At 37.5% G+C, this 12,229-nt stretch overlaps 1 protein-coding gene across 1 annotated transcript in view; it reads right to left on the bottom strand.

The window, feature by feature from the left end:
• The window catches only part of SUSD5 (sushi domain containing 5), a 43,567-nt gene extending 31,694 nt beyond the window's left edge, over positions 1–11,873 (bottom strand). Inside the window, exons 1-2 of the mRNA XM_013948109.2 lie at positions 11,683–11,873; positions 2,670–2,847 (exon numbers count right to left, since the gene is read on the bottom strand). Coding sequence (XP_013803563.2) covers positions 2,670–2,847; positions 11,683–11,776 — 272 coding nt within the window. The 5' untranslated portion in view covers positions 11,777–11,873. The remainder of the gene's footprint in view (positions 1–2,669; positions 2,848–11,682) is intronic.
• Positions 11,874–12,229: the final 356 nt, after the last annotated feature.

The following is a 12,229-nucleotide window of genomic DNA, read 5'->3' as shown; positions in this document are numbered from 1 at the left end:
ATTCCTCCTGAGTATGATTATCATTGATCTCCATTTGTCATCATTTTGCCCATTACTCTAAATCCCTCTGGAAATCTTCCTATTTTATTTGGGCTTGTTCACCTTGAATAACTTTGTCTCATTTACATATTTTGCACTCTACTGTTCATTTCCTTCTCCAGATATTTAATAACTGCATTAACTAACACTGAAACCACTATAGATTTTTTTAGGCATTATACTTGTCCCTTTTTTCCCCCAGAGTCAGAAATATCCAGCTCAGTGAGCCAAGTAATATACATTCTGGTGTTTGCCCGGCCATGGGTAAAATAGTCCCAGAGAAGAGATTATCAGATTCCAGTCTACCAGGGCTCTGAAGAACTATACTCTCTGGTAAAGATCTCCAGTGAATTTCAGACATTTTGGCTGCACAGAAACTGCTCGCTGATGTGCCCCCACAATGTCCTATCTCTTAAATAGTTTGGAGTCTTCCATATTAAGGTCAGATTTATTGCAAAGAGTATGGAAACATGGAAGGGATTAAAACCTTCCTTTCTTCCCATTAGTATCATGATACGTATGATATGTGTATATTCTCAGTCATGGGAAAGGTTATAGCACCCTGGCTGTACAACACCATGGCTGTATCCAGTCTTGATATTGAAGATATTCAGGGATAGCTCCACAACTGATATATTAATAGTTGTAGCTCCAGTGCCTACAGTAAAGAATGGAGGATCTCTCAGAACTAACTGCCAGTAACATTTAGATAAGAAAGAAAGAGACAGCTCTTTCTCCTACCCATTGCATCTACACTACTTCCTTCCTTAATACAGAGGCTGTATAAAAGAACTTGTACAATAACCTTGCCATGCACTTCTTAGAGCTGGACATGGTTTTCCTGGCTCTTCAGCCTGTGTGCCATTTCAGGAACTGGGTTAAGAAGAAAATAAAATTGTTGAGGTTTGATCACTGTCTTATATCCCGAGAGACTTTTGGATTTTTTTTAATGTCCAAAAGTACCAAAAAAAAATTTTTTTAAGCTTTTTTTCACCTAGAAAAAAGAGGATCGCCAGAAATAATTGCTTAAACTTGAAGTTGTTTAAATGTCACCTTTCATTAATAGTAACAATTCTCTGTTCTTTGGAAACTGTATTTTGTCACTAAACAATGATTACTTAAAATAGCTAATAACTGTCACCAAACCTAATAATATTCTAAAGTCTGGGAACCTGGGAACAGTATCCTTATAAAAAAAGGCTTTATCATCACTGAACATTGATGATAGATTATATACTATCCTTTATTCCTGAGAACTTTGTAAAGCACATCAAGGGAATGAATATATGGATTGAATGGCCGGTAAGCCTGCTGAAGGAAAGATCCAACAGTGAAGGCTGGGGGCTTTAGTTCCTTCTGCTCCTTCTGGGGAATTCCTGTATGGCTTCAACTTCAGTGACACAAGATGTTTATGTCAAGAGAAAGAACCCTCAACTCCTTCATTTTCTTGTATTAAGTTTTCTGTCTTGAGGTCTCTTTGTCTATAAAATGTGGATCTGTATCTGTACCTCAGGCATGCTGACACGGACTTCATTTTGAAAGAGACTGGGCATTTGGGGTCTATCTACTTGGCCCAGCACTGTGCTATGTAGCAATACGTGAGCTAGACTGGAATGAGTTAGCTTGAGTTCTGGAAGCTTTCATCACAATATAAAAGGAGAATGTATTAGCCAAGACAGACTGCCATGGTAATATCACCATGCTGCTTCCTGACACACAGCTAGCACATATGTAGACATACGTCCTTAAAAGCTTAAATTTCACTAAAAGTCATTGAGACTACTGGAATATTTGTGAAGGCTAACTTTAGTCTACTGAAGCTATAAGCAGTAGAGAGAAACCATTTCCACCATAGAGCAATTTGGATAAATTGCATTCCTGCTTTTAACTAGCCTCTAAAGAGGCAACAGTGCTGCCTATAGAGACTTTGTCAGGCCACTAGACTGAGGCTAATGCTAGGCATGGTGGATACCCTCTCTGAGTCTCCCGAGACTGTGGTGTTTCTCCATGGCAAAACAAAGCATCATATTCCCATGTGGAGTTACCTGAGCTAGCTTGAATAACACAGTTCAACATGTCAAATAATAACATCAGCTCCCTGGTGAGCTTTCTCAACAAATTCTCTCCCACATTTGTATTATCACACCTAAATACACGTAAAGTCATACCTGTTTAAACATACCTTTTACCTATTTTGTCATGCTTAAACATCTGAGACAGATATGTGGTTTCTGTGAAAAGCTCAGCAAACTGAGCCTGAAGTAACCATCAGTGGGAGCACTGATACTGACTTCAGCGCTGTGTTCATAGGCTGCAAGGTCTTTTAGGGCTCAGCACACAACAGGCCAGTAAAAAAGGAACTGAGACAACATAATTCAGAAGGAAAGAGGAAGAGGAAATTATCTTAGATCTGTGAACTATGTGATCTGAGATTGATAAATACTATATTTGTTTCCCTATGATATTAGCTGTACACAATTGATTTTGTGGAGACAGTGGCGTATTTAAATATATACCATGGTGCTTGAATTGCGGCTAGTGTTTCTCAGTAATAATCTTAGTCAAGGAGGAAAACTTGCTTGACAACAATTGTCCATGCTTGTTAGAGAGTATTATGCCGTTCTCCTTACCCAGTGGAGCCATCAGCCAGCCATCCTGTGTTGCAGCCAGCAAAAGAACAGTCCAGAACAGCCCTTTTCAGTTCTTCTGCGATTGCTAAGCGAGCACCCAGGTCAACACATGCCTTCTCAGCCTCAGCTAGGTCCAGACCCTGAGAGTTGTTCTTGGACTCAAGTGCAAACACTTTGCCTGCAGCACCAAGAAAGGACATGTCACTCATCATGGTACTGTACTCAATACACATTCAATAAATACATTGCAAACTCTCAATAAAATCTCCTTGCTTTTGCTAAATCTATTTTAATGGACAACCTATTTCTTGGAATTAATAATTATTTCAACACTGTAAATACCTCTATCTTAGGTTTTCTTTCAGTTGCGTTAATTGACAGAAAAGCAAGCATGGCTAAGTGCCTATTCATTCCTAGTCCGTGTGAGAAGCTTGTCTTGCCTCTGTAGGTCTGTGCTTAAGATCTGGAGAAAGAAAACAAGGACACTCTCTCTTATGTGTACATATATAGTCAAAGTCAGAACATCTCCCTTAGGATATGACATTGGAATTCATTACTAAGTATGTTATAGTTACATTTACAAAAATAACTGTATGTATAAAACAAGCACAAACCTAAAAGCCAGCACTGCAACTCACTCTTTCATATCAGAAATAGATTTATACTCATTCGCTAAAATCAAAGTCATGTAATTCTATGGCAACTTGTGCCTAAACTCTGCTGCAAAGCCACTTTGTTTTCATATCTTTCTGGAAAGACAGAGGGAATTTTTTCTTAATGGAAGGCTTTTTTTGAATGATCATGAGAACAGATTTAGCATAACAATTTCTTGTGTTATTTTTTTCAGTTCAGTTTATTTTAATTTAATTTATTTAACACTATGAAAGTTGTAAGGGTGAAACTTAGAGGTTTTGGCAACTGGAAACAGGGCAGTTAGGGTTTTGGCAATAAAGCTTGAGAAGTTACTGGGTTATGGAATAAACACACTCGCTGCATGTCTCCAAAAAAAGCCATAAACAATGAGATAGCTTACAGTGTTGACATTTAAATTGCCATAAGTAGTTTCGGAAGATAACACCCTTCAGAATACTTCCTAAAAAGCTACAAATTTATTTCAAAGCTACAGAGCTGGGTTGCTTGCAGGCCCCGAAGATGGCTTTTAAGCAGTGATCATTCAGCAAATGTCTGTTCATTCAATAAATGTCTGGAAACACTTATTATGTATTATTTTGAAAGTAGATTAGTGGCAGTGGTTGTATGAATGCACAGCTTCCAGCACCTAGCAAATGTTTGTTATGTAGCTAGCTTCACGTTCATAGGACATATTGACCAATATCAGGAAACCTTCAGCCTGATCAGCCTGATTCTGTGCCAAGGCCCATCCCCACCACATATTATTTCAATAAATTGATAAATCTAAAGCTAATCCTAAATAGGGAACTCAAACAGGGAGTAGGTCTGTAGCTGACACCACACTTTAACCCACTGAAAGAATCACAGTCCTTATAGTGAGAAATGCAAAAGCTGTCTTTCAAGTAAATATGTCATCTGTATTTGCATATAGCTAACTATCACAGACAGATCCTGATAAAAATTCCTATTTTGGTGGGAATTATAAATATGCACAGTAAGAAGCAGTCCTAGCTTAGGAGGATAGCAATCTAAGTAAGCAGGACAAGCAGTGATGAGAAGGAACAGGAATACAAAATCCCCAGAGCAAGTTTCTTAAACAGTAACAGTAGCTGATCTAGGAACGGAACCCAGAAACATAGACCAGTGGCATAAACATTACACTATGTTTTTTCTTGCTAGCTTCTGAGCTATAGTCAATACCATGAATGACGATTAGAACAGGGGGAGTTCACACACAGCAGTGAAAAAACAAGCTTCTACACTCCTAAGTACCAAAACTTCAGGATTGTTTGCAAATGTCCCATTAAAGCACATAACCATAATCTAATCTGTTGTTTCTAAAGCCATGAATATCTGTAGTAAATTATGCATGGAGTAGGGAGAGAGATAATATGAGCAGACCATTTTAAACAACCATTTGGAAGTTGTGGAACAACCTTCATTCATATAGGTAAGCAGGGTTTAAGTATAATGCTTAACTGGGGCTTTGTTCCAGTTAGAAACTTGTCCACATTCAACATTGCACAGTTTGGGAGTCAGGACTGAGATGCATCATCAGAATCATACAGGACAAGTTTGTGCAGCATCTGACTTGACTCATAAATGTTAGTTTTTCATGGCAGGAAGCCCTATTTTCCAGCCATTAGTATTTTAGTTAGAAGACTTAAAGAAAAATAAATCATTAAAGGATCAAGTTCCATTAAGATATAGTTAGAAGAAATGAAGTTCATCATTTATTCTTTTTACCAATGAGTGCCAATTACTTTTTTACAGGAGTTTAGCTAGCCAAGACTGAAGCTGAGACATTTCTTATCTACTGTTACGCATTTGCTAGCACTTAAGGCAAATTAACTTTCTACTAGAAATGATGAAGATGATGGTTCCAAACACAGTCTCATCCTTCGAAAAGGTATCTGGGATGTCTAAAATATTCAGACAAATGGGTTTTAGGGTAAGCTAGGAAAGACTTTTTGGTTGGGAAAATTACAGTGAACTGCTTTATAGGAAATTCTGGTTAGCCAGAAGTGAATAAAGAAGGCTGACCTGCTTCCCAGACTGACCTGTGAATCTTCTCCAAAGCTTTAGAAGTTGTATGGCTATCTGCCCATTTTTTAATATGTGCTCTCAGTTTTGCCTAGTTTGTTACTTAAAAAATATAATAGCAAGTAAGGTTCACTTATCTGACACTTGACCAATGAAGCCATTGGACCCCCAGCATTCTGAGTAGTGTCACATTACTGAGGGGTATTTAGAGAAAAATATAAGAAACATACTAACACTATAGTATGAAAAATACAAAAGCACATCAAAATTGGAAATTCCCTTATATAAATAAGAACGACAACACTGAACTTGAATTCTGCCCTTTACAATGCCATTGCTAACATGCTTAAGATATTCACACCATAGAATTTTCTCACTTTTACCACAAAAGTGCTACCATCTTCAAGCTAGAGTTCTAAGGGTCCTGGTTGAGTAGTTTGAACTTTTTATTATTGCTAGTCGCAACGAAAAGTTAGGAAAAAATAAAAGATTTCTCTCAAATACCACAGTCAATTTTAGTAATGGAATTGTAAAAAATTCAAACGGTATCGCTCCTCTCTAGCCCAGTATGACAGTGTAAAGTAGTTGAGATCAGTTCTCTTTCTGCAATAACATCAAGATGCATTGTCATTCCATTTTAAATATGAGACTGTGCTATATTTCCATAAGGTACAGCACGGAAGTATTACATCTCTTGTATTGATTTTTGCGAAGAACGTATTATTCTTTTGTTTGTGGTGGCTTTGAATTGCCACTATGTTTGAGCTCCCTCTCAACTCTCTTCTTGGTTTATGCCCCATAACATTTGCTTCCTGTGGTGTGATGACAAGAGAGGCGGTGTGGAAATTGGTTCCCAAAATTATACACACTTTTCTTGAACCTTTTCAAGCAAATCCAGCCTCTGTGGTATCAAGATCAAGCCAGAAATCCATGGAAAGTGGCCTTTCTCAGGAGACTTGAGTTTACCAGGTTCAGAATGAAAAACATTCTTGTCATAGTAACTTTCTTCAGGTTCCCCTTTGAAACCAGTGAAAAATTTTAAGTTCAATGTAAGGCATAAATGCAAATGCAAAGGAGATGATGTCTAAATTACCTACAGCTTTGGAAGAGCTTAGCTCATTCTCTGAGTGAAGCTTTGGGGTAATTCTTCCTACTATTAAGTAATAGTTGGACTCGTAGTTATCAAGCAAAATTCATGCCTGAAACCAAACACAGTCTTTCTTTAGCAAGTAGTGAAAGACTTTTTAATACAGGTAGCCTCTACTCTCAATTGATCATTGTTACTATAGAATTTTAATTATATTTTTGATATATTGTCAAAAGAAAGAATGTTATTATTGTTTGGCATCAAAACTTTCAACAAGCAATAACTGAATATAGTTTTTATTTAAAAAGCACTGAATGTAGTCTGATTTAAAACACATCCATAGGAGCATAGATCTCAAGGCCACTAAGATTTGTTTTTATCACCTTGTTTGAGTTCCTGCATAAAATAGACTGTAGATTTTCCCCAGTAATTCCAGCACCTAGTCCAAAAATTCGTGGTTGAAATAGAGCATGTCTTTTAGAAAGGCATCCAGTCATGATTCAACGACTCCAAGTAATGGAGAATTTACAGGACACTCCATAGTGAACTGTTCCAATGGTTCATTACTCTCACTCCACCTTATTTCCAGTTTCAAATTTTGCTAAACTCAGCTTCTAACAACTGGACCTATTATGCTTTTGTGACTGAAGAGCCGTCTAAGAGCTGAAGAGCCATCTAAGAGCTGAAGAGCGAAGGCAAGATATATGCAAGCATAGAATGGAAGCTTTTAAAATAAAACAGGCCAAAATCTGTTCCCTTTTACTCTTAGGAATCCCAGTGGAATTAGTAGGATTTTCTTAGATACCAAGAAGACAGAGTTTGGCTAATTTATTCTAATACAATAACAGATACAACACGAAGTTCTTTTGCAGAATACAGGCAGGGTTCAAAACCCATTGAAGTGAGTTCAAATCCTTCCATGTCTTCAGCAAGATTTGCATCACGCTTGAAGAAGGAACATAAAATTGCATAGCCAAACATACTTTAAAATAAAAATATCCCTCACAAATAATATAAAATGAAAGCACCTCAAAAGGCATACCCAGTGCGCTGATCTGATGACACAATTAAATAATAAAACCTAATCAGTTTCAATATAATAAACTTGGTGTAGGAGTTGCCTTTTTGGACTCTGATTTATTTTTACTTAAATGTTAAAATCTTCAAATTGAGGTAAAACAGGGTGGAGGAAGGGAAGATCAATTTTGTACTTTAAAAACAATTTAATTTCTGTTTCTATGGCTGTGTGTAACAATGGCTTTGATTGTAGTAGTAAGCATGGAGAATTCAGTAAAACTGTGCAATTACAGACAGAAACTTGGGTAATTACCAGTTCCACTGAGTGTTCATGAATGTAGAGTTTATTTCTGTGAGGAACAAAAATGAATGATGTCCTATTTAATTCAAATTTCTTAAAATATTACATCATGAGAAAAATAGCAAAATTGGGAAGTCACCTTTGAGTTCCTCCTCAGCTAAATTCATTTTGATCTTAAGTTTTAATTTGAGTAAAGGCTTTAGGATCAAATAGTTGTAATTGCTTATGCATGTACTTTTGCAGCATATAAACACATTTGCTCTGCTTTGTAAGCGGGAGCCAGAAATGCTTACACCTGCTACTCCAATGCAAGTGTATAGAGATAGCAGAAGAGAAAAGCATGCATTTTCTTTTTCTTCCTTCATCTTGTTTTACGCCCTTTTTGTAAAGAAAGAGTATAGTAGGCTTTTCTCCCCCCCCCCTTAAAAATCTTATAATTATTATATTGCCCATCTAAACAGCTCTTACCACAGCTTTCTGGTTATTAATTCCTTTTTTCAGGACAGGGACTTAAGTCCTTTCATTTTTTCCTGTTTAAATATGTCTATTAACTGCCTCTGTCCACTAATTCCTCTGATTTCTGCTTAGCAGAGGGCTTATAGGGAAGAAGTCCCATATATTTTACAATGAGTTGTGTGCACATTAAAGTGTTTACAAGACTGCAATATGTTTAGAAATACTGTCATCCCAGCAAAATTCTGATTTGGAATCAGTCATATGTGGTTCAGGGTCAGAACTATGTAGCTCAGCTCCTCATGTAATTGTGCCTAGCTTTCGGGGTTCGGGATCCTTTCACTTGCAACCTCTGTAGTCACTATGTATGGTCACTACCAAACAACTGGCTCAAGCAATGTCTTGCACGTAACACAGAATTTAGCCAATAGAATAACTTCACTCTGGAACAATTTGTAAAGTTTTGCAATTACTAAGTTCATTTTTTCACTTCAAGAGTGTATTAATAAAATAGATTAATTGCCATCACTCCCTGCTACTTTTCTCTTTTGTAGAACAAGTATTCTACAGAAAATTATGGCTGATATGTAAGGATATTTTAGCAGCAGTGAAAAGACAAAAGGGGGAGTCAAAAAAAGCAAAGGCGATTCCTGTACAGTGTTCATGAAGCCAGATTTTTGTCTCTCTAATTCCAGTGCAAAGGCAAAGAAATTCCAAAAACTGTGCATTTACACTGCTATAATTGAGAACGGTCATAAGAACTATTAACACAAGAACCACACAGATGTAATTAAAACCTTTCTTTTTAAAGAGGTGAAGTTGAAAGTTCATTCTGATAGACAGAAGGTTGTCCAGAAATGCTACTAAGCTGCGTGAATCCTGTGCACAGAAATAAGGCTCTCTGTTCCTGCCACTCACAAACCTGGAACCTACCAGTTACTATCACGGCTGGACAACTTTTGAATTTTGAGCTGTCTTTCCTGACTCTCTTTGCTAACCTATTCTATTCTCCTGTAACTCTACTAATCATAGTGGCATTACGCATATACGCCAGAGTAAGTTAAAGCAGGAACAGGCCATTGAGGAACCTTCTATCTGTCTGACCCTGACCTCCAAAGCTATTAACAAAAACATTTCAATTGTAAAAAATAGCAGAGCAAAACAAAGCTAGATTTTATTTCAGCATTTACCTTTGCCTTCATGGATTCTATCTACATTATGGCAATATGTGTTGTGGTAAATATTAGCCAAAAGAGATCAATTAAGCTTCAAGGCTTTACACCTTCACCAGACCTCGATGGTCTCCAGTTTTATTGTCTACCCTATGTCATTATTTGTGTGTGAGATACCAAAGTGAAAGTTTTCCTTAGGGAAATATAGTCTAACCAGTTTCAGAGGTTTGCCTGTAACAGGGGCCAGTCTGAATTTTATAGGATTTTTACAAGGTGAATTCAAAATCCCTTCAGCTGTTCGCAAAATATTCAGTTACTTTTAGTTATGTGTTACCCAGAATTGTCCCTTGTCACTTTAGTGATATTTGCAGATATGGAAGAGTAGCACAGTTGTATTTTCACCTAAAACTTACACAAATGAAAAGATGGTTTCCTGTTTGGGTCAAGCCAGAATCTGTTATGAAAGAAAGAATTACTCCTGTTTTGTACTCTCAGATCTTCTTAAATATGTAAGCCTACATGTAGTGGTAAAGTTCACATAAAGTGTTTTCTTCTGCATGAACATATAATGGAACCAGATAGTTTATAGGACAGTGTTACATTTGTTTTCTTGAATATTACTATTAGGACAACACACTGAACAGCATGTTAATAGAGGATTTTTCATTTTTTATTTAATTTCTAAATATCATTATGAAAAATGTCTACCTACAGTATTATAATAATGTTCTAAACTACTGTATTATAATAATGCTCTACAATTATAATATACTTCAGATCTTCTACCCTTTAATTCTTATGATTACTTTACCACAGGTAAGGTAAATTTGACAAACTGTTGAATGACAATTAAAATCAGTCATGAACTCTGCCTTAAAATGATCTGCAACATTTTTCCCTTTCTGTCTTAGAGAATGTCTGTTTAGGAAGGAGGAAGATGCCACTAATTCTATAGAAACAATATGAATTGGGAGGTGCTCGTGGGCAGATAAGGGAATTCTTAAATTGAAGCATTCTTAACAAAGGAAAACTATTTACTTCTGTCTTGTCACCTTTTCTAAATTCTGTGGAGAACCCTCTTTCACAGGGAGGCTTTTTTTTCACCTTTCAGAGTGATTTTGCTAGTAAAGGAGTATTTCCTAAAACTGGAATTACAGTTTTGCCCACTGTAATACAATGAAACTGTCTGACACCTTTCTTCTTCTTCATTCTTAATGAAAAGTATTTCTCTTCAAATTTACAAGACAGGGTTCTGCTGTATAAATGATATTTTACAGACTGGGAAAAATATACAGGCAGGATTAATTTGCCTCCTTTCCTTTGCCTCATTTTGTGAGCTAAAATAAATTTAGGCTAGAGAGAAAACACACTAGAAGAACAAAAAGAAGAGGTTTTTATTGCCCTATAATGTTTAAGGACTGTTCTCTGGAATAATGTTGCGAACTGACGGTAAGGGATTAGTGTACCGAAAAAAAAATCCTTAGATCAGGAATAAATCTATCACAGCTGTGAAAGTGAAAAAATGTGGCTATTCAGCATTGCTCTCCCAGGAAAAGAGACAGTTGTTTTAAAAATAAATCCCATTTTTGCTAAGGCAATTTGATCGTCATTACCATAAGCTTATTCATTAAAAGGGGAGCAGGCTACTGGAAACTCGCAAAGCATGCAGTCGTTCAAGATTATCGTCAGCGAGGAAAAAATCTCATTTCAAAGTAACTAGTAGACAGTGCTTAAGCCATGCTACTGCTCTGATCAGATCACTTAGGAGTGAAGTGCAGATGAAATTCACATGCAGTAAGGTGAGCAGTTGCCTTGAGTGTGTGTGGTACCGAGTGAAAAGGTTATAAGGAAAAGCCTTTGACGTCTTGTCTTCCCTTTTTCAAGTACCTGCCCATACTAATCAAGGTTTGGGGGGGGGGGGGGGGGGGAATCTGAATAGACAGATGTGGAAGTTATCCGGAAAAAAGATATTCTTAATTATAAGGAAAGCTCTCCTAAAATGTAACTGATTCTTCTTATTCATGCTCTGGCTTTGTTTTATTATTCTTATTTTCTCTGGAAAAGTTCACTATCCTGTCTTGTTGTTCTAATAAAATAATCTTAGCCTTCTGGGATCTTATTTCCTTTCTCTGCTTAACCCCAGGATATTTGTAGTCTCAAAACCTCTGAATCAGACGTTTCCTAACCCAAGCTGGGGCATGTATTTAAGTTTCTTAATAAAAAACAAGGTTTTTTTGCAATAACAGATTTCAACATACAGCTCTCATTCCAGTCATAATAACCCAGCCCAAACTGAATGGGACTCACCATCAGCTTCAACAGAGATGATCTGAAGGATGAAGAAGACAGATCCCATGCCCTGGACAAAGGTCAGACATAATCTCTGGGAGCCTGAAGCCATTGCCCTGCTATTAAGTCCTCAGCCGCAGGAGGCTGGCTACAGAGGTTTTTTCTCTCTCCTCCTCTGCACTTTCAGCAGCAGGGTCTGTGGTGATGATTTCAAGGAGCCCTTTCCCTCGGCAGGATTCTGCGTCTTGGGTTTGCACTGAAGGCGGGAGGGAGGGATGGAAAAAGAAAGGGAGAGAGAGGGAGAGAGGAATCCTTCGCTTGGCTAGTGTGAAGGGGAGGGGAAGTTGGGGAGGGGGGGGGGAAATGTCCAGCCAGCTGGGGTTGGGGAGCGGTTTTATCCAGCCCAGTTTGCAGGGCAGTGTACATGGAGAGCTGGTGTGAAAAGTCACATTACCCTGTCAGTAAATTCCTAATGGATCACAGTGGAAGAAATGTAAAAGCCAGGAGGGAGAGAAAGGGGGGAAATGACAAGCAACAAGCAGAAGAAATCCTGACTGAAAGGAGA

Source organism: Apteryx mantelli, chromosome 2 (genome assembly GCF_036417845.1).
Source record: "Apteryx mantelli isolate bAptMan1 chromosome 2, bAptMan1.hap1, whole genome shotgun sequence".
NCBI classification, from domain to species: Eukaryota; Metazoa; Chordata; class Aves; order Apterygiformes; family Apterygidae; genus Apteryx; species Apteryx mantelli.
Note: the sequence above shows the minus strand (reverse complement) of the source record. Positions and strands in the feature narration are given on the sequence as shown.